At 44.5% G+C, this 26496-nt stretch overlaps 1 protein-coding gene across 2 annotated transcripts; it reads right to left on the bottom strand.

Annotated features, from left to right (window-relative positions):
* Positions 1-10731: 10731 nt before the first annotated feature.
* Positions 10732-25291, bottom strand: CHMP6 (charged multivesicular body protein 6). Of its 2 annotated transcripts, none has more exons than XM_056867022.1 (8): positions 25172-25291; positions 21460-21569; positions 19340-19427; positions 17767-17853; positions 17592-17657; positions 15859-15939; positions 13536-13590; positions 10732-11236 (listed from the first exon to the last, which is right to left on the bottom strand). In XM_056867022.1, exons 1-8 carry the CDS (start codon positions 25232-25234, stop codon positions 11184-11186), a joined length of 603 nt encoding a protein of 200 aa, XP_056723000.1. In that variant the 5' UTR covers positions 25235-25291; the 3' UTR covers positions 10732-11183. The 2 variants fall into 2 exon arrangements, with proteins under 2 accessions (XP_056723000.1, XP_056723001.1); XM_056867023.1 differs by having other exon boundaries at positions 25075-25213.
* Positions 25292-26496: the final 1205 nt, after the last annotated feature.

Raw genomic sequence — 26496 nt, 5'->3', positions numbered from 1 at the left:
TCAATTCAATCCAAACAGTAACAATAAGTTCAGTCACCATGGATATGAGACACTCCCAAATGATGGTGCTCTTATTAAGAAGCATCACAAGCAGAAAGAAGGATCTACTAATGTTTTTCATGGCTAGTGGTGCCTATAGGAAACAAAGAATTTTCTCATTCCTTTTTTGAATCTAAACAAGAGTGACTCACTCTACCACACATTTGGTGGGACACAGGAAGCGGGTGGGTAGGTGGGTGGATGGATGGAAGCATCCTAGATGGTGGGTCAGGTGAAGTATCATTGTGTGTGTGTTAAGTGCTGTCAAGTCGCTTCCGACTCATGGTGACCCTATGAATGAAAGTCCTCCAAAATGTCTTATCTTTGACAGCCTTGTTCTGATCTTGCAAACTGAGGGCTGTGGCTTCCTTTATTGAGTCAATCCATCTCTTGTTGGGTCTTCCTCTTTTCCTGCTGCCTTCAACTTTTCCTAGCATGACTGTCTTTTCCAGTGACTCTTGTCTTCTCATAATGTGACCAAAATACGATAGCCTCAGTTTAGTCATTTTAGCTTCTAGGGTCAGTTCAGGCACGATTTCATCTATAACCCACTGATTTGTTTTTTTGGCAGTCCACAGTATCTGTAACACTAAGGAAGTATCATTAATGACTTCTTTTTGTATATCCCAACAGACCGGTTAGGACAGAGGTAATCTTCCACTCTACGGAGATTCCAGTGCTGATGTAGATCCATAGAATCCCCTTTCTGTAATCCTCTCTCTTCTTCCTGCAGTTGTCACTGTTAATATCCATCATCAACCTTTGATGTAGCTTCACCAAGAGCTAAGGAAACTGTTATTCTAAGAAGTCAGATCTGGGGCCTCCCAAGTGCCTGCATTCAATTACTGTAACACACTTCACATGGAGCTGCCTTTGAAACTGCAATTGGCACAAAATACAGCATGTCAACAGGATGCCACTACAGTGAGTATATAAAAGCAAGTATTGTACTAACTATGCTGACATCGAGTTTGTTTCTAGGCCCAGTTGAAGGTTTGGGACCAAAGTATCAGAAGTACTCCACACACCTGCAAGTCAGTCCAATCTTAAAATTATGGGGGGAGGGGCCCCTTGTGGCAGGATCTCCACCTCTTCAAGAGGTTCCATTGGTGGGAATTCATGGGGAGGCCTTCTTGGGTGTCACTGCTAAATTATGGAACCCCCCTCATGTAAGAAGTGCATTTTGCCTTCATCTTTACCTTACTTCTAAACAAAAAATGAAGACACTTTTTCTAGACATCCTTTGACTATGTTTCAAATATTTTGTTTTCTGCATGGCAAAATAGAGTGCATTTTTGCTACAATTTCACTGAGGTTTTTAATAATACTTGCATTTTCTGTTTTTATTGTAAGCTGCTTTGTTCATTCATTTCACTGAACAGAAAAGCATTGGTCCTAGATCCATTTCAGTCCGGCTTCCATCCTGGCCATGGATCGGTGATTATGCTGGTCACCCTCACAGACTATCTCCATAGACAGCTGGATTGGGACAGGTCTGAGCTGCTGTTGCTGCTCCACCTCTCAGCAGCATTTGACACAGTCGACCACCATCTGTTGACCCACGGTTGACCCACCACCTTGCTGATGCTGGATTACATGGGACAGACCTGCAATGGCTGACCTCATTTATCCAAAGTTGGGGCCAAAACATCTTTGGCTCTGGCCCCAGCCTGGAGGAACTCTCCGTCTAGTGAGACCTGTGCCCTGCAGAACTTGGTTCAGCTCTGCAGGGCTTGTAAAAGATATGTTCCGCTGGGCCTACAGTTAAGGACAGCGATGGTGCTGTGTAGTAGCTGGCTTCCCTCCTTTTCCCCTTCCCACTCTTCCCCTCCTGCTTTCTCTGTCTCCATCCTCTAGACCAGGGGTGGCGAACCTTTTTTCTGCCAAGGGCCACTTGGATGTTTATAACATCATTCGTGGGCCATAAAAATTATCAACTTAAAAATTAGCCTGCTATATTTGGTCAAACATTTAGCCAAGAGGCCTGACCGGAGATAGCTCCAAGTGTCTGCCACATAGTTTCTCCATGGCCCTGGTGGGAAAGGGTTAACACAGTTTCTTGGGTGGTCCTAGCAGCTCCATAGCTAACAATTCTTCTTCAAGGGGGGGGAAAGGGTTCCTTTTCTCGGCAAAACAATCTCACATCTGCCTTGAATAGAGGCTATTCCTGTCTGCGGGAGGGGGTGGATCATCAGTCTTAGATCCTTCTGAGCTAGAGATCTTCCAGGACCCACGAAGGGCCAGACCAAATGATTTCGCAGGCCTTATACGGCCCCCGGGCCTGATGTTCCCCATCCCTGCTCTAGACTGATTAACTCTTGTGTTTGCCTGGAGGTATCCCCTGTCCACCATCACCATATTAGTGACATACTCCTTGTGGAATAGGATATAGTTTAGGGTGCTTGGATAGTCTTTTAACTGTATGTTTTAAAAATTATATTATATATATTATTATATTATATATCTATTCACTGTCTTGTTTGTTGAAAGCTGTCCTGGGCCCAGCTTTGCCGGGAAAGGGCAAGGTATAAATAGAATAATAAATAATAATTTTTTCAAAACAAATATTTTTAAAAAATCCACAGGGTAGGCTGTAAAGGCCATTGCTTTCCTGGTGTTCCTTTGAGACTTTCCAAGACCAGCCGAAAGCAGCCTCTCAGAACTAACACTGCTGGGCTTAGATTGTTTTCATATGACTTCTATCTGACCAGTAAGGCAACATGGCATCCTTTCCCATGTAGTTCAACAGAGGAGCCCCGTGGCGCACAGTGGTAAGCTGCCGTACTGCAGTCCAAGCTCTGCTCACAACCTGAGTTCGATCCCGACGGAAGTCGGTTTCAGGTAGCCGGCTCAAGGTTGACTCAGCCTTCAATCCTTACGAGGTCGGTAAAATGAGTACCCAGCTGGGGGTAAAAGGAAGATGACTGGGGAAGGCACTGGCAAAACACCCCGCAAACAAAGTCTGCCTAGTAAACATCGGGATGTGATGTCACCTCATGGGTCAGGAATGACCTGGTGCTTGCACAGGGGACCTCTACCTTTTTAATTTCAACAGAGCTTTTGTAGTAAGATCTTTCTTCATTATAGCTTTTTGTTAAGGCATGGTGCAGAGGAACCAGAATGGAATGCGAAGGGAGTTCTAATGGCTTCAGTGACTTGGAATGTGTAAATTGGTGGGGAGGGAACAAGAATGAGCTGAAGAGAAGGATAAGATGGATGGGAGTATCAGTTCCTTGGAGATACCTGAACTTACATTCCTTCTGTCTCCTATATTAAACTGGTGTACGGTCTAGTAAATGCAAAACCGCAAATTGTTCTCTAGGGATGCCTTAGAAAGATGAGAACAGCGTACACAACTTGCATAGTTGGCTAGTTAGAGAGTTTTCTTCTTCTCTTTCTTCATGCTCTTTAAACATGCAGACCCAATTTGAGATCCCAAGGTAGCAAGAGGATTGACTGCAGGGAATATTGGGTGAAATCACTCCCATATAACGAATCACAGTAGGTGCTACTTTCCTGTGGGCACTCTCTCCCTTTTGTAGTTTGGTAACTAAAACTATACTTGGGCAGAGAGATAGAAAATATGCTCTGGCTTACTGTCATGACTTGCTTTCAGAATCCATTAGTGCAAACGGGTCTCTTTATCAATTGGAAGAGTACATGCATACCTGGAGAAGGGCTGTGCCAGAAGTACAATCATCCCTATGAAGGACAACCACTCCAATTTAGTATAAAAACTGTCCTTTGAGAACAAGATTAGAGAGCAGATGGTTCAGCCTAATGCTTGGGGTTAAGGCATTTAGTGGGGGTTGCTCCTCAGCCTCCCGCAATCCCTCCTGGAGTTGATAGCAAACGGGCCTGCCCAAACCTCCCGGACTGGAGCTGGCAGCCCGCTGTGCAGACACTCGACTACTGTGCTGGCTGTGCACCCGCCCCAAACGATACGGGACGGTCACTGCGCGCTCCATTGTCACGGACTCGGCCGCTTCTGCGAGCGCCGTGCAGTTAGCAGCCAGGAAGCAGATGCAGGGGCAGCCTCCGGTGAATCTGAGAGAAGCCATGTTCCTGTACAGACTCTGTTCCAGCCGCAGCCATGTCATGAGAAGCAAAATGTCACGTAGTCAGTGTCAAACACCCCTCTCCTCTTGCAACATCCACTGCTTAATGGGCCGTCCACAGAGATCCTGATATCAAGATGAGTCGTTCCTCCTGCTATGCAGTAGCGATCCCAGGACGTTTGCATAGATCACACCCTTTGTTCCGAAATGCTAATCTGGTCAGCAGAGAATTTCCAGTTCCTCACGGGTTGCAAGTCATCGGAATCAGAATAGATTTCCAAATTCTCACTACCGGTAGCCACAGTTTAATCCTTTGTCACCTTTTTGCCACCTGGGAACCGAGGAGGGGTGAAACCCCTCTCCCCGCCCCCAGAAAAACAGTATTTCTGGGGTGCCTCCCACCCATTAACACTCTCTAACCCTTAGGTCTTTCCTGGCACCTTTGCGGTTACTCTATTGGTTTGGTTTTGCGCAGCCTTACCTCGCTCCCTCCCTCCTTGCTGGTCAAGTCTACGGGAACCCCTGCCCCTGTCTCGGCTTTAACTTTCAATCTGTTTTAGTCTGCTTGTGCTTGGACACCACCTCGTCTGGAAGGTAAATATAATCCCATCAACGACCTCCTGCCACGTTGGCATCTGTACTTGTATTACTCTCTTTGAATATTCCTAGGTTTCTCTGTATGTTTGTGTGCATCACTGATTTGAATGAGAAAGACAAACACTATTTAATTCGGAATCCTGTGTCTGTCTTTATTCAAGGTCTCATTAAATGGATTCTGATATAGCTGAGTGCGACCCCTCTATATAAATATATAGTTACCGATTGCTCAGCTAATTTCCCCATATTGACGGAGCAATTCGGCCAAGTACTGAATGGGTTCTATCACAACCACTACTGTTTATGAAGCTACTGATATCCTATGGAGCGAGGACCCTCTAGGCACTCCCAAGGCTTATTTTACTTCAGTTGCAGGGACAAAGCTGCTTGCCTTTGCTGGACTGCATGGAGGCAGAATCAACTTAATGGAGAACATGGATGTCTCCCGTCCGCTGGAGCATCTGGATGTTCCCTAGCTCAGTCACAGAGCGTGTGCCGGGCCCCCATTTAATCGCTGACATTCCAAGTTGAAGGTTTCAGAGCAGGTACTGGAAAATGTCTTTCTCTGAGAACCATTGCTTGTCAAGCATGTCTCACCAGCTCTGTAGGATTTGCAATGGTGTACAGTGGCCTTGTAGCATTTACAACATTCCTTCCTCAGAGGAGCATGCCAACACATGGCCCTACCTGTGTTTAGGAGGCACGCCAAAGCATTTTTGTTGAGACAGGCTTCCCATCTTCCACACGGCCTGAATTCTTTAGCAGGCTCCAGGGATCCATCCTCTTTTCTACGCTGTTTGATATTGACATAAGAAATTAAATTCCATGCTATATATAGAACTTTGGCAAGAAAGGATGTTGGACTTAGCTATAAAAGATCGTATAGTGTTTTCCAGAAGGATTGTGTACAAAAAGCATGAGGACATTTGGTCAGACTTTTTGCAGCTATAGCACTCAGGTTGATTAGTGCAAATGAACCAGAATGCAGGATCCTGTTTATTAACTGGGGTTAGTTGAACTACCCATCTGATAAGTTGCACTGTACCTGTTTGATTCCATGGCCAGTTCAAAGTGCTGTTTTTGGCCCTTCACAGCGTGAGTCCCACATAATCACAGGACCACCTGACACCACATGAACTAAAACAGACCTTAAGATCCTCACAAGGTTTGCTCTCGGTAGCCTCTTTTCTCATTCAATTCAAAACGCAGTGCAAGTCTGTATTGTTCAAATGTGCTTTTACTGACTTAATTCTGTTAAGTGTTTTACGTGTCTGGTTTCTGTTTGGTTTTTAAGCCATTTGTTTTTATTGTAGGCTGCTTTGAACAACAAGGAAAAGCAGCAGAGAAATATAGTAAATAAATGTACAGCTTGCAAGCTGTTTTCAGCTGGGATTATGGTTTGCTAATATGTATCCCACCTGAAAGAGTGGAAGCTCGATTTTATTAAGAATGGAGGTAGTTATAAGATAAAAATACAGCTGCCTGCCAGAGCCTTCCACACTGAGGTTAATTCAGGAATGTTTCCTGTAAGGAGTACCTGACCCAGGAGTCCTCCAGCAAGCTATTCCCTTTCCCATCACTAGGTAAGCCTCGAGTACACATGAAGTATGAGGAAAAACAGCCATGCTACACACCTGGAAAATGAAGAGCTGGGAGGAAATTGCCACTAGCTCCAAGAAAGACCACTTCATCCTTCTTGGATGGAAACTATACCCTCTCTGGAAAATCTCAAGGATGGATGGAACAGGAAGCATCTCCTCCTGCCATTAACACAGCAGGTGCTTTGGTGGCTCCCTCAGTTGTTTATCCGGGACAGATGAATGCTGCAGCACAAGGCAAGGAGCAAAGAACCTTTGGCTCATTTGTGAAATAGAAGCCATGGGGTTGAATCCAAAGATGGTTTTCCACCCGTGAGAATGGGGTGACTTTTTGCAAACTATCCGTTCACCCTCGAGGGTCCCCCTGTTCACTACAAGCAACCATTTAGGAACTCGCAGGAAGGGAGAAATCAGCAAAAATCACTATTCCCTTCTACTGGCAACAAGGATTTCCACTAATTAAAAAAAACCCACCCACCCCCTTGGATTCAGTGTTAGAGTTTACCCCATAATAAACCAGAAATGGCCACTCTGGGCCATATCAGAGCAATTTTCCCTCTCCCCACTTCTTTCTCCTATTAGCCCCATATTGCGCTGGGTTGGCATAGAAACTATCAGGGCAAGGCTTCAGAGGAGCAGTTTCACAATTCCCACTAAATAAAGAAGGAACTCCTCCACAGGATTGTGTAGGCCACAAGGGATAGCTGGCTGGGGTGGAAAGGAGCCCACTCACATGGAGTTTAAAGGCAGCAACTCCCAGAAGACACAGCAGTGAGAACATGCATTCCCAGCCACCGCTAAGAAGAGGCGCTGCGGCCTTCTGGACGACTTTTCAGCAATGCTCTCTTTAGAGAAACAACGGCAGCTGTATCTCAATTTGCGCAACATGGATGTAATCCTAAGGATGTCTAAAGGGGGGTGGATTTTGTTTTCTTTGAGGTTTCCAGTCTCCGGGGGATGCTCCATGTGGAGCAAAACTGCTAAGAACAGAAAACTTCAAATTTGAAAGCATAAGGCACAAGATTACGCAAGGAAAACTCCTAGTCCCCCCTCCCAAACAATCCACCAACCACAGAAAGCCAAAGCTGGCTGGCAGCGTCCTCCTCTCTGCTCATTTTCTGCAGCATGCTGGATTTCCTGAAAAGCCATGTCACACAAAAGGTGGCAAATATATTCCAGGGGCTATTCAGGTTTTTAACCTGAAAATTACCCCAATTATCCTCTTTGGTGTTGCCATCTGGATTACAGTCATCAATGAATCTATAGATCGTCCACTGCTTCAGTTCTTACGAAAACTCCTAAATGCCCCTCAATGTGTTGCTGGCGTTACTCTTCGTTCCGAGTTTGGCCAAATGTCACTTGAAGCTAGGGCGTGGTTGGCTGCCTTTAAACTCCACCTTAAACTGTGCTTTAGCACTGAGGGGTTCCTAGCTTCTCTGAAGCATGACCCTTTCAAATCCTCATGGCAAAAAATCTTAGATGAGAAACTGGCGTTGCTGGGCTTCTTGCAGGATATGTTATCAGATCTTGGGAAAACTGAAGCTTTTGCCAAATTTAAAAAGCGCATTAAAGAGCTCGATTATAACAGCAATACTTTTCGTGCTCGTTGCGTCTGTTCATCCCAGTTCTTCGGAATACCCCCTCCACGTGGTCTGCCTGCCTATACATATTATCTGACAACTCCTCGTCTCTGTAGAGCTTTTTGCTTGGCTAGATTGAATGCTAACCCTTCTATGGTAATGCAGGGCAGAACTCTGAATATACCATACTCAGACAGGATCTGCCCTTGCTCTTCTGGCTCTATTGACACATTAGCCCATGCCCTTTTGGAATGCCGCTTTTATGCGGAACTTCGATCGCACTATATTTCCCCCCTTTTAATATACAAATCCAATGCCTCTGTGACTGACATAATGCCTTTTTTACTAAGCGACAGGGACCCCAAGGCTACATTGTCAGTGGCAAGATTTGTTTCAGTCCTTATATCCCTCCAACACTAGATATATGCTGCTCAAGATCAATTGATCAAGGAGCTTCTAAGGGATAAAAGGAAAGGAAAAGGAAAGGAAAAGCCATGTCAAACACTACACGGCCTGGATGTTATGTTTACTGGCTTATTAAAAATACCATGGAGTGATACAGCAGCTGGTTAACAACCAACCAGTCATCTCCACCCTTTGCGTACAAACTAGTGTAGCAGAGTGCCATATGCCATAATCTCTGCATCTGATGCACCCGTTTATGTGTCTTTCTGAAAGACCCTTTATCTAGAGGTCAGCATCTCTGCCAGAAACCACCCTAGGTAAGCCATCTTGCCAATACTTCAAGGTCCCAAGGAAGATGACACCGTTTTTGCCACAGACCAAGACAGAGCCTAGAGGGCAATTGTGTTAGAAACACTTTATTGTTACCGCCTGTACGGCACCTGCTTTAGCCTCTGGCCCTCGCGGTTCAGTCCAAGAGAGAGAAATGTTCTGTTCGCATAGGCAAAGTGGAAAGTTTGGAGCTTTCCTGGAGGCAGGACGGCAGCTCAAATTCCACCTGGTTTCAGCCCAAGAGGCCTCCACCAGGAAATCTGAGGAGGTCAACAATTTTGGTTGCTCCAGGGGATGCTTTCGAAGGGCACTTCTGCACATCAGCAGCGCTGTCTCCCACAGGGCCAGCAAACAACCAGTCTTGCCTGTACTTACTGGCAGTGAAGGAGAAAAAAACACACTTTTCTCTGCTCCCCCAGGCAACAGGGCTCAGTGGTTAACTAAACCCAACGGAGTTTGCTAAGGATCCCCATAAGGGCACTAAATGTTCACATAATAATGCCTAAGGGGAAAACCTGATGTTCCTTCCCATCCACTGTTCCATTTGTTTAAAAAAATCGATAAACCCAACCCAGAGCAAGAGGGCAAGCAAATGGGGGCAGGGGAGGGGTTGAACAGAGAAGAAACAATCGCCTCTCATCCACAGTAATGGAACAGGCAAGGACGTGGTTGCCACCTGGTGGACACATTGAATATAGCAGCAGGAAGCCAGAACTGGTAATGGGCAAACCAGCTCTTTAGGAAACCTCAACATTACTTTTCTGGGTTAGCTCTCCGGTGTTAAGCCTGGCTGAACGCTGCCAAGTCAAATTCTGCAATGTGAATGCAATACCATTATAAAAGTAGGGAGGATGTTTAAGTGTAAACTGTCTACTCAAGGGAGATCTATCTAGCTCACTGCTCAGCCACCTGGACATTAGTCACTCACAGCATTTGGGGGAAGGGGATGCTACAGATGTGGCATTAAGGAGCACAGCCCTAGAGACAATGGCTGGTAACAGAGAAGCTTCCAGGGGAGAGGAAGGCAGCCTGGATGCCTTCGAACAACAGACTGGAAGGGTGAAAACTCACTGCAAAAACATTAAACATTACAATCCAAAATGCCCAACTATGTTACTTCTCTTCTTATGCATGAACATAACATGATTCTATGCCAGTCAGGATGGGGATGGAGACTTTAAGAGAGGAAGCTGTTTTCAGCAATAAGCCGTGAGCTCTCAGGAGTAAAAAGGTTGGCTGGTAGGAATTTCTACTGTTCTTAAGGTATGTATTGCCACAGGGACAATTGATATCCCCTGACCCAGCTTTGGCCTATTCATCCGCCCATCCAGAGACACAAGCCACACAATCTCAGCAGGTAACATGGATACAAGCATCAGTGCACGCCAGCTGGCTCTAAAGGATGGAGAATTTGGGATACAGCCCATGAGGTTACCAACCACAAGGGTAGCTCAGACCAGAGATTAAGGGAGCCTGAAGTCACGTGGTTTGGAGTCAAGTTTTCACCATCCAAGCAGGGCAGCTAGCAATACCATTGAGTTAACTGGGGTCCAGCCCTTTCTAACATTCAGGAGGAAAAAGAATAATGCTGCTCTTATATCATGAAGGGGGGGGGGAGATGTTTAGCCCCATATGGGTAGCATTGACTCGCCATGTTCCTGACTCTCCCATCTTGTAAGCAGAGGAACAGTAGATACAGCAGACAGCTCCCACCACCACAAGGGTTAACATGCCTTCAGTTTCCACCTAATGTAGAGATGCAATAGGCCTGGGAGGGCAAGAGCCATCAAGCGGCTACTTTGCAACTATCCAGTTCCTGCAAGGGGTGTTTAGATATGAAATCTTAGCAAGCACTTTAGATCACCCCAGTAGGAAGCGGGCCTTCTGTCTTTAATAGATGCAGCCCAGCAGCCTGGCTGTGCTTCCTGCTGCATAGAACTATAACCGTATGCACCTCCCAAGAACTCTTTCAACACAGGAGGCTCTTCTTGTATCTCCGCTAGTGGGCTAGCACAAGAAGAAATCACTGTCAACAGAAATGATACTCCCATCTCAATGTCAAGCAAGCCGGTTCTACAGGTACAGCCAGGTGTTTAGGAAATCCGTTCCCACTAAGAGAATCCACTCCAAAAAAGCCAGAGAATTGTAAACGAGTCAAGAGAAAAGCCGAGAACATCCCCAGCAGTTCTTCCTGTAGTGCAGCAGGAAACCTTGCAACTGTTCACAGCGCCCACCAGCTCAAAAGGGCACCAGGGGGGCGTAGACAGTTAGCAAAAGGTTGTGCTGGCATCCGAGGCAGGTCTGCAGCCGAAATCTGCTCTGCAGAAAGCATTTGGCTTCAAGGGTTTGAGAGTCACTGCTTAACCCAGTGTTTAAGTTACAAAAAAGGAGGAGAGATCACACTACAAAAAATCATCTTGATATAGGAACAATAACCAGCTGCAGCTTCCATTCTGTGCAAGAAACCCGCTCCAGCATGGCTGTCTAGTGCCAGTGGGATACCATGGAGGCCTCTCTCACACCCCAGGCATGCTGAGATTCCAGGATTCCCTGCAGGGATCTCCCAGGAAGCGAAGTTAAGATGCTGCCACCAATTCCGGCTTTGGCTTGACTCTGATGGGCGATGTTTCTAAGGGGGAAAGTTGCATAAAGAGGAACAGGTTAATTTCATTTGACAATCTCAGAAGGAGCAAAAATCCATTAAACTCTGATCAATGACTTATTTTATCCTTGGACTGATGTGTGTCTTGAACTCCACTCTCCTAGTCCCAGGCAAAGGCCTGTCATATTATCGGGTTCCCTTCATGAGAAAAAAATTGGGCCTGCAGTGGCGAGGGGAGATGGACAGATCTTGTACTTACAATCATATGTTTTCACAACTTCCCCATGTCCTGCTTAAAAGGATCTCCATGAATTTGGCCCCATTAAGACGTGATCTTCATTTCCCCTTGGATATTTTCCTAAATGGCTGTGTATTTGTGTCAGGCTAAGAACAGAGCATGCATGTGTTCCTGGTGCTGCCGCAATAATGGCTCAACAGCTCTGCCAGCTAAGGAGTCACCAGGTGAACAGAGAATGAGCTTTCTCAGCACAATGCCAAAAAAAGCCCCCTGTCTCAGAGGAGGGCCTGGGCAGGGGAGCCCTGCCGCTTTCCTGCTCAACCGATGACTGCCCACCATGCCCCCTGCCCTCCCAAGCTACAGCCCCACCCCTTTACAGGGAGGAAGAAGGGAGGCCACGGCAAGAGATTCTGTTGCAGGGAGACAGATGAAACTGCAATAGCACAAAAGGGCCATTATTCCCCCGTGTGAACTAAAGCTCCCTGTGGACTTTGGTAAATCATTTCCTTGTTGTGGAAAGTACCAATGCACGCAGGTGCCCATGTCTACCCTCCCAGGCAAAAGAATGAATCACACTGACAGCTTCCATAATGTAATTTTAACAGATAAGAGGCAACTGTTGTTATCTGTGTGTATGACTCTGTGATCAGTCACTAAGTATGACTTTTTTTTTTTACAATAGCAGATGACTGTAAATACCAAAGTATCTATCCTTTCGATTGTTTCTTTTGGGGAGGGGGCAGGCATAAGGTCTGCAGGTTTTTAGGCCTTTGAGTCACAGAAAACCTGAAAATATTTCCACTGAAGACCTCAGAAACCAGAGCAGACTCATACTGCACTCCTAAGAGTCACAGGTTTACATTATCTACCACAGCAAATTCTGGTTCTTGCCCAGCTGCTTCTCTATATCTACTTCAGCTCATATCGTATGAGGTCCCTAAAGCCCCCTCAACTTCTCGAGCAGCATTTAATGAACCAGACCTTCATGGCAATGCAGAATTGGAGAGGGAGGCAGGGAAGTGGTTAGGGTTTCTAAAAGAGCTCAGCACCATAACAATATACCTAGCGGCTCTTCACAATGCTGCATTACATGCTTTACTGGAAGAAGCAAGTGTGTGCGCGTTATTTAAACTGAAAACATGAAGCCAGCATGGTGTAGTGGTTAAGAGTGGTGGTTTGGAGCGGTGGACTCTAATCTGGAGAACCAGGTTTGAGTCCCCACTCCTTCACATGAGTGGTGGAAGCTAATCTGGTAAACTGGGCTGGTTTTCCCACTCCTACACTTGAAGCCAGCTGGGTGACCTTGGCATAGTCAAGAGCTCTCTCAGCCCCACCTACCTCACAGGGTGTCTGTTGTGGGGAGGGGGAGGGAAGGTGATTGTAAGCCGGTTTGATTCTTCCTTAAGTGGAAGAGTAAGTTGGCATATATATACTACTTCTTCTTCTAAGCCCCCCTCCCAAAGGATCATTCATTGCAACCTCCCTACCACCCAAATGAGAGCTGGTGTAGTCAAAGGTACCGGCTAAAGGACTGAACTACCTATCAGGAAGTCCCCGGCCTGAAACTCTCTTCTGCCATGCAATCAATGGGTTTTCCAAGGCCCACCCCCCATCTCAGCTTCAGTCCCCCATCGACACTGTGGAGATGAGAGCAACCTCTGGTACATAAATGCTCCAAGGATTTCCACAAAGTGAACACTCTAAAGTGCTACATAAATGTTAATTGTGGGGAGGGGAAGGTGGGTGATTGTAAACGAGTTTAATTCTTCCTTAAGTGGTAGAGAAAGTTGGCATTTAAAAACCAACTCTTCTTTTTCTTCTACTAATTATTATTATGAATATTGTTGAATGTTATTAAAATATTATTATTAAATAGGCTGCAGTAGGACACAACAAGCACCAGAGAGTGGTTGAGGCTGCTATAAGGGTACCGATGATACTTTACGCTTGACGTTTGCACAGCATCTGCCAAGCCTCCACTGGTGATATGTTTGATACAAACAAGCCCAAGAAGGTCCCACCCAGCTTTGTACTGTAGAAATATCACCAAGAGATCAATGCAAGGGAAAGAAAAAACAAAACTTCTACCTGGAATCTTTTCTGGGAGGGGCTCTGAGGGAACTTCTGGAAGATCAATCTGCTCCTGTAAGAAGAAGCCACGGCACACTATGGAATTAATATTCTGCAATAGACAACTTTAACCAGTAACTTCTTGATTCACAGGAAGAAGTGCTACCCTGACTCCCCCATGCCCCACCCCCAGCTGAGAAATGGCCGAACTCAAGAGTTTTGCTACTAGGTTACACAAAGTTCTTAAAGCATTTATTTAGCCTCTTCACCAGGCTGCCTGCTTAAGCCAGTGGGCAGAGATATTGCCCTGGAAAGACTGCTGTGCCAGTTTGCAAAACTTTCACTCAGGGATTTTGACAAGCCTTGGGCCGGGATAAAGGGAGGAATGCAAATTGAAATAAATAAATAAATAAAATATTTCCTGGCAGGGATCATAGCATAGCTCTGGTTAGCACCTATAAACCCTTAGCCAGTGCCATCACAAAGAGCTGAAGTTAGAGCCCTCCTGCCTGCTAAGTGGCCTGAAGCCAACTCCATCTGCCTCTACAGGTGAAATCAACTGAAATGCACCCAAGCAAATGCAACCAGGAGAGACCAAGTTGGCTTCAGGTATGGAACTTTCTAACAATGTAGCATCCAAGTCAGCACCGATGCAAGCGGATCTATCTTCAAAACACTTTGCAAATAAGTTATGATTCTACTTGGTTAAAGGACAACTGAGATTTCTCCCCCTAAACAGCTTTGCTGGGATGGCATTTGGCTGGAACAGTAGCACTTCTGTATCACTAACACAACCACACAACCCAAGTGGGCTCAGTGCCATTCTTAGCTGGACTCAACTCCAAATTTTCCACCACTTGGGACACTCACCTCCCAACCAGTTTCCAGCAACTCCTCACAAGACCAAGGAGGATACCTTTGAAGCCAAGGTCCAACCCCCACGCCAGAGGTCAAGTGGGGCATCAGCATATTATGACTGTGATTCTGTCTGCACTGACTTGGGAGCAAGTGCCACTTTTCACATAAGAACATAAGGGAGGCCATGCTGAATCAGACCAAGGCCTATCAAGTCCAGCAGTGTGCCCACACAGTGGCCAGCCAGGTGCTTCTAGGAAGCCCACAAGCAAGACAACTGCAGCAGCATTATCCTGCCTGTCTTTCACAGCACCTAATATAGTAGGCATGCTCCTATGATACTGGAGAGAATAGGCACACGTCTAGTAGCCATTTTTACTAGTAGCCATGAATACCCCTCTCCTCCATGAACATATCCAGTTTCCTCTTAAAGCCTTCCAAGTTGGCAGCCATCACCACATCCTGGGGCAGGAAGTTCCACAATTTAACAGTGATGATGAGTTCTGAATAAGCAGGCAGCAGGATTCGCCTGTGCAACAATTAAGTTTCTCCACGCCACAATTCACAAGGCCTTGCTTCCATTAGTGCACATCATACTTATCCCTGAGTTCATAGTGATATGGCTCAGAAGTATGAGCAGGTTTGTCACTTACATGTCACCTGGCTATTTACATGTTACCTTCCAGAGGTAACTAGAAATTGCTCCCAGTTAGTGACCCAGAGTCCATGAGTTACAGCACATTCCCCAGCAGGAGTCTAGCCCTTAAACATTGCAATGGACATGATTGGTTCAATGCTCACTGAACTGCCATCAATTTTTGAGCCAGAACCCTCCCACTTTGTTTCGCAAACATCTCTGCTTGGGATCCTTTTTGTGCCAATAGAAACCCCATAAATTAAGATAATGGCTCCATCAATGTACTGCTTGTGTCTTACAAACACGGCATGTCTTAGGAAGTAATTTTTATTTTACTTTCCCCCTTGCTGATAAGGCTGAGTGCTAAGCAAAGGTATATATAAATAGCTGTGTGCATTTGCTGCAGAAGTTGCACTGCCTTCAGAGAAAACAGCCTGAAATTTCTTTGGTATAGGCAGTATATAATGATATACTGCCAGCCTGACTGTGTTAATTAACAGTGACCTGGATAAAAATGGAAACTAGGTGCAATTATTTCATAGTGATGAAGTAGGTGAATGTGTTATTTTAGCAAAGGACAGATTCTACCTTGGAAGAATTGGTTTCAACTGAAAGCTAAGAAAGCAAAACATAATATGTAGAAAAACGCTGTAAGAATATCCAACCTCTGGACTGGGCTGTCTTCTCTGATGGTTCCGAAAACAAATGCAGGCAGAAATAATTAAGATCTCTCTGTACCAGAATCGCATCAGCTGCCAGCAAATGGGATGGGGGGGGGGGAACCATATCATGAAAGAGTTACCACTCCAAAATGAAGCCCTGATATCAGTTAGCAGGATGAACACTCACTTGAGTGATGGCATCTAATTCTGCTAAAATGGCATCTTCATCCTCTTCAGTGAAGCTGCCAGCCAGCATCTCATCTATTTGCTGTAAAGGAAATGGGCAGATGGATCAGGGACCACCATGACAACAGCAAACCCACAACTGCTGCAACCAGAGAACCTGGCAGCACAACAAGGAGTCCTGGAAGGAGGCAGCTTTCCTTGTCCTGGCTCCACATCTCTGGAACGACCTCTTGGCACTCTCCCTGTACTGCTCAAGGATGATGATGGGGTACTTCTTTATTTTGTATATGATGTTTATGAGGTTAATTTGCACATGTTATACTTACTGTGGGTTACTAGTCACATGGTAACTATTTAAGTTTTAGCACATTTCTATGATGTTGTGGCTACAAAATGCCTTGTGTGCTTGTTTAAAGGCTAAATATGAGTTTTGAAAGTTAAGAAAAAATGGGAATAGGTAAAGAGAGGTGCAAATCAGTTACACAGAAGTAATTCATAGCAGGTTTACTATGCCCAAAATGAACCAAGAGCTGTAAAAGATCCCACATTATGGACCCCAAAATAAGTTAACCAAGCCTCTTTTAATTCACATATTTATTCCAATTGGAGTCTGTGAAGCTATTCTCTGAGCTAGAATTACAGGGCAATCCTAAACAGAGTTATACGCTTCTAAATCAATTGAAGTCAATGGGCTTAGAAGGGTGTAACGCTGCTGAGGAACTGCACTTTTAAAGACAGTAGTTAGGAGGAGCCCCTGGGGTCATGAAAAGTTTACTTCCAAAAGGTCACCGATTCCATAATCATGTTCAGCTCCCTTTGATTTCCCTTCAACAGTCCTGTTCTAGCTGCTGACAAAGCATGTGTGTAATCAAATTCATCACAAGCAAAAGCTGTATCTAACCTACTTTAAACTTCCTAGCTATCCTTATATTTTAATCTCACATTCAGCATTAATAATCTCTAGACTACAATTGTATTACATATGGAAACACACTGTGGTGCCTGGTTACATCTAGATTAGATTACTGTCATGCACTGTATGTGGGGCTGCCCCTGAAAAGTGTTCAGAAACTTCAACTGGTGCAGAACACTGAAGCCAGGATGCTGGCTGGAGTAGGTCATAGGAACCATATCGCTCCAGGCTTGGCCCATCTACACAGGCTCCCAATCGGTTTCCGGGCACCATTCAAGGTGCTGGTGTTAACCTTTAAAGCCTGACATGGCTTGGGACCAGCATACCTAAAGGACCGCCTGCTCCCTTACAAACCTACCTGAATGCTACAGCCATCTTCTGAGGCCCTTGTTTGGGTGCCCTCACCTTCTGAGACTAGGTGGGTGGCAACCCAGCAAGGAGCCTTCTCAGTCACCACACTGAATGCTTTCCCCAGAGAGATTCGCCTGTCCTCTTTTGTTGCTGACTTCCGCCAGCAGGTGAATGAAGACCTGTTTGTTTCATCTAACTAGCATTCCAGTCAGTGATACCTGTTTCCTGCCCTATGTTTCCACTGTTGTTTTTGTATGTGTATTTCAGTTTGGTTTTAATGGTTTTTATTACTTTTTTATGCTAGCCACCTCAGTAGCTCCAATTAGAGCAAAAAGGTGGAGTACAAATTTTGTAAATAAATAAATAAATGGTCTATTGTTTAGGAAACTTCCATAATGCAAATAAATTTTGTAAATAAATAAATAAATAAATGGTCTATCGTTTAGGAAACACATGAAAGCAATACATACCCTCTGGTACTCTATAGCGTCTTGGGTTTCATCTATGATCCTTTCCACTTCTTCTATTGACATAACCTACAGAAAGAGACGTTCAAACCATATGTAAAGAAGGATGCCCAGAAGAGACATACAAACAGCCAGTGTTCAGATCTGAGACAGCCCAAGAACCCCAGCTGATACCCACCTGGTGCATCTTATTTAAGCATTCATTGCCAATTTTGAGGCCCTCAAGCACTTTCATCTCGATTTGGGTGAACTCAATATCCTGGACCTGAGGGAAACAGAAGTCAACAGAGGGGTCAGGTCTTCTAACAGGCTGTAAGGAAAGCAGCTATTGCAGCTTGGGTACAGGTGTGCACTATTCTTTCCATATAACACAAGAAGTAACCAAGAAGGGGGCAGAAAAACTGGTTTTGTACAGCGGAAGTGCAGTGCCTATGCCAACCAGTGACATACTTCTGTCCTCTGCACAGAGACAATACTGCTGTGCCTGCACTACGCAAGTCAGACTCTCCCCACATGTTTACTGCTGGGCTGCTATTTGCCAGAAGGGAAGCCTAGAAGCACAGCCTGCATCTTTCCACAGATCACAGCCAAGCTCAGTACCCGGTCATACTGGATAAGGGTGCACCAGTTATACTGGAAAATGCAGTAGGACCCAGCCATACAAACCTCTCTGTTACACAGATTCTGTGTACACCTGCCTATCTGTCTAAGCAGCATTCCAAATGCATGAACAAGCCACTCTCCTCAGCATGAGACTGTATTACAGTCATAATGGAGATACTGTGTGTGTGTGTGTTGTGCCGTCAAGTCGCTACCAACTCATGGCAACCCTATGAATCAGTCCTCCAAAATGTCCTATCTTTGACAGCAGATACTACTAGAGGACTACTGTGCAATGAGAGCCCAGAACTCAGGTTGGCTGCAGCAAATGATAGCAAAATGAGCCTGGTGGGAAGTTTAAAAAAACTTCAAAAGCCCAACACCACTGTACCCTGGCAAGCAGAGTTCAGAGCAAAGGTTCATTTGGGGGTCTACTATTTTATTTTTGGTATTAACAGAAAATGTTTTTAACTATTATTGTAAACTGCATTGAATCACGAGGAAAAGTGAAATATAAATGTTTTAATCTATATATCTAATAGTGACATGTGACCCCCATCTGCGGATTCTTAAATCTGCGGATTGAGACCACACTGACACGAAACAGATTTTTCTGCAAAATTTGGGTACTCGTCCCTTGCAAGTCTCATGGGCCTTCCACTTGTAGATTTTTTTTAACCATTCATGTTACACTTGGCTCCACAATTCCCTACTGTAAAAGACAGCTTAAAACATTAAGCTTAAAAAAAGCTTAAAGCAAGAAAAAGTATTTGCAACCAAGATACTGATCTTACCCTCCAGTACAAAGTCTCATGTGTGCTAGGGACATGCATGGCAGGATCCAAGGTAGGCTGCAGAAAAACTGCCTTTTTCTACACCTTGAATAGATCTGAGGAGGCAGGCACAAGTACATGCCTCCCTCCATGCTGCCTCTTCAGCCCAGCCCACCACGGACCACAGACAGTCATGGCTCTGGCACAGCAGGCAATAGCTGGCCCAAGCCATCCTCCCATGTTGCCACTACCTGCTTGCTGTCCTAAGCAGCTGCTTGGTGGCAAACTGCTGGCTAGGGCATGAAATGCAGATACACCCCAGTTTTAGAAATCACGAAAATGAGGAGGCCAGTCATGAACTGTTGAAAGCTCACATACCATGTGCTCCAAGTTGCTAATTTGGTTGTCCGTTTTGTCCAGCAGCTGTTCTTGATACCGCTTTTTCTTCAGCAGCCATTTGGCTTTTCTAGATGCAGAGAAGAGCACGGATGGTAACAAACAAGACTTTAAGCAGCATGATATCAAAGCCTCACACTTTACTGGACTATAACAAACCTATTTCAAGTCTAACATTATCTCTTAAAGCGTCAACAGGTTGCTCAATTTTTGCACTCTCCCAAGCCAGACACAACTATCTAAACCTCTGTTACATCAGCAATGTCCTCTTTTGTTCTTGGCTAAAAAGTTTTACTTTCCTATACCTTTTTCAGAAGATCCTCTTTCACCATCTTCATTTTACTTCCCTTTCCCACTGTTTACATTTTGCAGCATAACAGTCAAGATGGTGGAAACCAAAACAGCCACACCATAGACTTTAATATCATGGCAATATGATATGTGCTGTTTATTTTTTTATTTAATGATTTTAAGTTTCCTTATAAAACATTTCTCTCTTAAATCTTTCTTTCCATTTTTGCTTTAATTTTCTCCTAAACTTCCAGCCATATATGTATAAAGAGCATTCAATTTTTCCTGAAACTCCAATATTGGTCTATTATGTATATAAAATGTTAGTTTTGCCATGACAGCATATTCAGATAGTTTATTCTTCCATTCAATTAGATTTGGACATTTATCGGCTTTCCATTTTGCTTCATATATTATTCTTGCCACTGTCACCATATATTTGAATAATTCATCATATATTTTTGGCATATTGCTTGGTAATATATCTAATAGCATATTTCTGGGGTCCATCGTAAACTTAATTTTTAGAATCTTTTGCATTTCATCATGATCTCTACCCAGTATTTTCTTACTTTCTTACATGACCCCCACATATGATAGAAGGATGCATCCATGTTCTGTCATTTCCAGCAATTCTCACTGTAGTTACTGTTAGTTTTCACTATATCTTTGGGTGAGATATACCATCTGTAGAATATTTTACACCAGTTCTCCCTTAATGCTTAACATTCTATAAACTTACAGTGCATTCCTCACCTTTCGGCGGGCGGGGACGGCGTGGCTGAGGCGCTGCTGCAGAGCCTCCAAAGCCATTTCAAGGCTGCCAAAAGTTTTTAAAAAGCCTTTTGCCAGTTCTGTTGCTGTTGTTTTAGTATTAAAATATGAAGCCAATTTTGATTGTAGAGTTAAGCATGTATTACTCAAGTATCCCTTGCATTTAAAACACACACATACAGAGAAGAAAATACAGCACTGCTGCATCTGAGGCTTCCTTCAGCTTTGTAAAATGGTCCAATGTGGAATACATGTTATCTGTCCATAATGTGAGTTGTCATACAAAAATTTGCAGCGGAAGACATAATAAACAGATCTATGCTCAAGCACAGTCCATCAAGTAACTAGAACTAACACAGTCACTAAAAAAGTTTTAAAGTCCAACCACACAGTTTTAAACTATCCTCAGTTTTTTGTTAATAATGAAATACTATATAACTGCCAGGGAACACGGACTGAGCAAGAGTTAGAGCTTTAACTGACACAACAATGAAGTTCAGGCACAAAAGGGCCATTTCAGATATTTTTCGGCCCCCATTCCCCCCACCCCATGACAAATTTGTGTGGATAAAACGGATGAGACAGGCTGACCATGGAAAAGACCATAGCTTCCCACTGGTTGGTTCTTCAGTTGCAGAAGCACTTTTTGAAAGTCATGGTCATGGGAATCACTTCTGAGCAGATATGGATGTATCAGAGGATATTACGTTTGCTACTCCCACACTTGCCAGAGACAGCTGAGGTGAGAAGACCTTGACTGTCCAAACCAGCTTATAAGGAGAGAGGATGTGGCTCAGTGGTAGAGCATCTGATCAGCATACAGAAGCCCCAGGTTCAGTCCCCGGCATCTCCAGTTAAAGGGATTAGGCAAGTAGGTGATGTGAAAGACTTCTACCTGAGACACTAGAGAGCCACTGCCAGGCTGAGTAGACAATACTGACTTTGATGGACCAAGGGTCTGATTCAGTATAAGGCAGCTTCACGTGTTCAAGCACACCTCTGAGTGGAAAGGATGCATCCAACTGATCCCTACTTACTCTTTCTTGCCATCCTTCAGTAGCTGCAGAGCAACTCTTCTCTCTCGCTCCAATTGCAGAGATATCCTTTTCTGATATTGCTTTAATTTGTCCCGCTGCTGTTTCAATTGCTAAGAACAAAGGACATTGGCAATTAGAAGATGCACTGCCAAGGTGTAGCATTAGGACCACTGGAAAATGGCACAGATACATCCTCTTTAAGCAGACTGAGCTACAGCATCAGAAATCCTACTCCCCCATACCCTCCATTAGTGTCATCAGTAGCTAGCTCCACAAGCAGTGATAAAAGCTGGACGTGACACTGTGCAAACTTAAGCACAAACTAACTACTGTTGCATTACTGGTGCAATACATCTTACAGTAACCCTATTCACGTGTTTCAGCAAACACATTACAACCTGCATGTATGTGCGTACACACCTATTTGTAAGGAACAGCCAGCATGCATTCACTTTGCAAATGAAACCGTGGACCAGTACCTGAATAAATGTGAGCTTTCAATCACATGTAACATGAAAATTACTCAATGCCTGCAGAAAGAAAAATCAAGTGTATGCTGTACATGGATTGTATGTGCATTCACTGTAACATGTGAATAGGGCTACTGGGAATACCCACGAGAGATAGGATGATACAGAGACCATTAGATTTAGTAAAATAAACAGATATTCTTCTCCAAAGGACATGTCTAGTATAGTCAATCTCACACTTCTTTCAGGTGGCAGGACAATAAAGCCACAAGTATTCAGTGGGTGCTTTTTTTTTTATAACAAAAAATATTCACTCAACAAAGAACATCAGACAAGATTGCAACCCTATGGAGAATTACTCGTCTCAATCCACTGAAATCAACAGGATGAGACATTCAGCAGGAGTTTGTGCAGCAAGTTCTAATAGGGATTGATCATGGACACCCTCACCTGACCTAAGAAATGACAATCTGAAGACTGCAACAGGTTTAATTAAAAACTATATTATGCTAGGGACCCTATCTTCAATTGCGTTCAAAGACAGATGTTTTAAGAGGCTTTATAAATACATAGCACAAACAGCTGCACTCCCTTGGCATTGCTTCTGATTACCTGCAGGTTATTAGGAACATCCTAAGTATTAGAATGGGGAAGGCACTGGCAAACCACCCCGTAAACAAAGTCTGCCTAGTAAACATTGGGATGTGATGTCACCCCATGTGTCAGGAATGACCCAGTGCTTGCACAGGCGACCTTAACCTTTAAGCATTAGAATAGATACCTCCGCCACAGTAATTTTTACATTGCTTTTTCCTATTAGTTTGATGGCTCTAAAAGAAAATCAGCCTTAACCCTCACTTTATTTTGGTGGCTTCTGCAAAAGAAATATGGTAAAACAGATTTTGTTTTTTACTCTGTGATCATGTTTATTCCCGTCTTCAAGATGAGACAGCAATACTTAGTCTAGCAACAAGAGCTGAAAGATCTGCCCAACCCCACACATCATTTTGAAATATTTGGATGCCCAACAATGGCAAAGGATCTGGAGTTATTACAAGTTATCATACTAGGGCGGACAATAATTCTGGGGTATGGAAAGTGCACATAGAAATGAGAGGGGGATGTAACTGCCAATAGTTGTTAACAGATCAAAAAGGTTCAGGAGTATTAAAAAACGAACTGTTAAAAAATAAAAGGTTCTTAACATAACAGAACCCTTAGCTGTTCAAGAGTCACTTGGCTAATGGGTTCTGGTGCACCTACAAACTAAGCAATCACTGCTGGGACTCTGGACTGAGTATGCACACCTACGTGGGCAGAAGGGCCTCGGTGTTTTAATGAGTAAGGAACTTTGTAATTCCTTCAGGATAGCCGTGTCGGTCAGTAGAAAAGCAAGGTTTGAGTCCAGTAGCACCCTGGAGACCGACAAGATTTTGGGGGGTGCAAGCTTTCGAAAGTAAAAGCTCCCTTCTGATGTACCTGACGAAGGGAGCTTTGACTCTAGAAAGCGTATACCTGGGCTTTCTAGAGTCAAAGCTCCCTTCGTCAGGTACATCAGAAGGGAGCTTTTACTTTCGAAAGCTTGCGCTCCCCAAAATCTTGTCGGTCTCCAGGGTGCTACTGGACTCAAACCTTGCTTTTCTACTGACCGACACGGCTATCCTGAAGGAATTACAAAGTTCCTTACTCATTAAAACACCGAGGCCCTTCTGCCCACGTAGGTGTGCATACTCAGTCCAGAGTCCGAGCAGTGATTGCTTAGTTTGTAGGTGCACCAGAACCCATTAGCCAAGTGACTCTTGAACAGCTAAGGGTTCTGTTATGTTAAGAACCTTTTATTTTTTAACAGTTCATTTTTTAATACTCCTGAACCTTTTTGATCTGTTAACAACTATTGGCAGTTACATCCCCCTCTCATTTCTGTGCTACTGGACTCAGATCTTGTTCTTTATCATTCTTGTCTTACGAAAACTCTGCAAGTCAGTTCTTCCATTTTCCAAATTGTAAACCAAGCTGAGTCAGATAGTGACACATATCCAACCATCCGCCGATTTTGCGAAGCAAGACTTTCTGTTTACCTCCTCCTGATGAAGCTCACTGAGACCTCCAATTTTTGTTCCTGGTGGGTCACTGGACCCCCAGCAATGGCACAGAGGACAAGTGGGGTGCTCAGTGGGAAGGGAAATTGGCAGAAACTACCACCCCCTCTTCTGCAAAGGGAAGTAATGTCCCATCAAAGGAAACATGTTGGTTGGATACAGGCCAGCATGTTTGTGGTCAAGATAAGGTTTCAATGCCAGGTCCCCCAGCTTCATGTCAGACATACTATCGACCTGCCCACAACAATTCTCAACCATAGGATTCATCATGAATGGCTTCTACTTCCAGTGTATGTTATTATTATTTCCCAGACCCTGTGTGTATACCCTGTAACACCCCATCCCATGCAATATGTTAATTTATGCAACACTTTACTGCTTTTTAAGTATTCTTGACTTTGTTCCACCTGCATATAACAGCCAAGCAAAAGAATGGAAGAGATGTTGTTTTGGGGCTGCCCTGTAGTTGCGAAACCCGTTCTTCAGAAGATTACCCCCATTCTAGGCCTGGAAGCACATTTCATTCAGTATGCAATGGCTAGGATTCAGACAGTGCTTTGTTCATATTTTAACTGTTTTGTGTAAATTTGATCTTTGAGATGTTGGCATAAGGCAAGATGAAAAGTCTCCCTAGAACTGGACACTGAGTTGTAGGTTTTGTCACAAGCATGATAACAGGCAGCCTTCTTTTCCCAGAAGTATATGCTCAGCTGTCAACAGTGTACCCAAGATGAGCTGGAACTCCAAACTAGTAAGTAAGATGCAAAGCATGAAAAGTTCTTTACAACCTTCATCTCCCTCGTCAAGGGGGCTTTATCACGTCTATCTTACCAAAAAGCACTCAAACTACTCAGATGAGAGTCAAAGAAGAGCCCTGCGGAATCAGACCAGCGATCCTTGCAGTTCAGCATTCTCTTCCCTAAAGTGGCCGCACAGATGTCCTCAGGAAGCGCAGAGAAGCCAAAGCCTCCCTCTATTTCGGCCCTCCTCGGCAAATGTTGTCCAGAGATATACTACCTCTGAACATGGAGGTTCTATTCAACCACCTTGGAAGCCATCCGCCGTAAAAGCCTCCCAGGCCCCAATCCCACCCATCTCTCTATGCCCTGCACGACATCGGCTACCAACGGCCGCCTTTCTCACCAACACGGCCTTGTCTTGCTCGGTAACCCGGCTCCGCCGCTTGCGCCCGAACAGATTCCCCATCGCCACGGCCCCGCCCGCGCAGCCCTGGCCTACGTTAGCCCCACCCAGTACGGCGGCCACCAGGGCTCTATTCGAACCGAAACGCAAACACATAACAGAAGCTGGGTGTTCGGGTAACGAGCGCCCGCGCGGCCAAAAGGGGCGGAGTCGGGATTTGGAAAGGGGGCGGGGCTCATGGCTAAACAGGCAGGAAAGGCGACCAATAGGAGAGTGACTAGTTCAGCGCCGAGGTTTCTCGGCGAGCTGCCGGTGTTTCCCTCGTCTCCTGTTCGGCGCCGTTCGGGCGTTTCCGCCTGCCGGCTCTTCGGAACGGCCAGACTGTCTCGTTGCAAACTGTCTCGTCCTTCGGAAGAGCCCGCAGACATTTGAAAAACTAAACAAAAAATAAAAAAAATAAAAATGGTATTATTATTTAGACGGGTTTGTTAAAAAAAAAAGGGGGGGGGCTCGTACCTTACCGTTGAAAAGTACGAGACTTAAAATCCAGCCTATTTATTTGTTTTAAAACAATACCTCACATCACCAGCATAAGGTTCTCGAGGCGGCTTCCACATAACATTAAAACAATAGAATAATAAATAAACTAAATAGTCAACAGCAGCAGTTAAATACTCTTTAGAAACGATGTTAGACCTTTTTAAGGACCTGTTTCCCCTCCATTAGTTTTTATTAGTCTTTTTTGTTTGTCCCACTCTGGGCTCCTCTCTGCCTCTATGAGCAAGAAGTTTAAAGAGGGTGAAGTTTTTCCAGTTGCCTGATACCCTTGCCAGGAATACTTAAAAAAAAAATCTTTATTAAAAAAATTCAATGAACCTATTTCATGTACAACCTCACATACATAACTATGCAAAACATTGGAGTAGGGCTCATACAATCAACTAATGCATAACACAATGTATAGGTAGGATGTGAAAATCCCCATTTATACTACCATGGCAATTCCAAGCTTGCTTTCATGGCAAATCTTCCATTTACAATACAATACAAATCTTCCATTTGTGAACTGGCAGAGTTAATAAAAGGAAAGGAAACAGCCTCTAAGGTAGATGTAATATCGCCTTCCTTTTAAAAAGATGCAGATAGTTGCGATAAGTTCTTGGAGGCTCAACTTTTAGCCCGCGATGGTTTCAGTGTTGACTCACACTGTAATTCCCATGGCAACGGGACCCCTTCATCTCCTCTGCCTTGCCAGGAATGCTTCGGCCTGCTTCATTTCCATGTGGCGTGCTGCTGTACAAGTCGTGGGGTTGGTTGGGGGGTGG

This window comes from Euleptes europaea, chromosome 1 (assembly GCF_029931775.1).
Source record: "Euleptes europaea isolate rEulEur1 chromosome 1, rEulEur1.hap1, whole genome shotgun sequence".
Lineage (NCBI taxonomy): Eukaryota > Metazoa > Chordata > Lepidosauria > Squamata > Sphaerodactylidae > Euleptes > Euleptes europaea.
Note: the sequence above shows the minus strand (reverse complement) of the source record. Positions and strands in the feature narration are given on the sequence as shown.

Excerpts from the sequence above, each read along its gene's own strand:
- CHMP6 (XM_056867022.1), bottom strand. The coding sequence starts at position 25,234 with ATGGGGAATCTGTTCGGGCGCAAGCGGCGGAGCCGGGTTACCGAGCAA. Across the intron at positions 17,658-17,766 it reads GCTTAAATAAGATGCACCAG|GTTATGTCAATAGAAGAAGT; the intron begins GTGGGTATCAGC and ends CTCTTTCTGTAG. Across the intron at positions 15,940-17,591 it reads ACGCTATAGAGTACCAGAGG|CAAATAGATGAGATGCTGGC; the intron begins GTATGTATTGCT and ends TTTCCTTTACAG.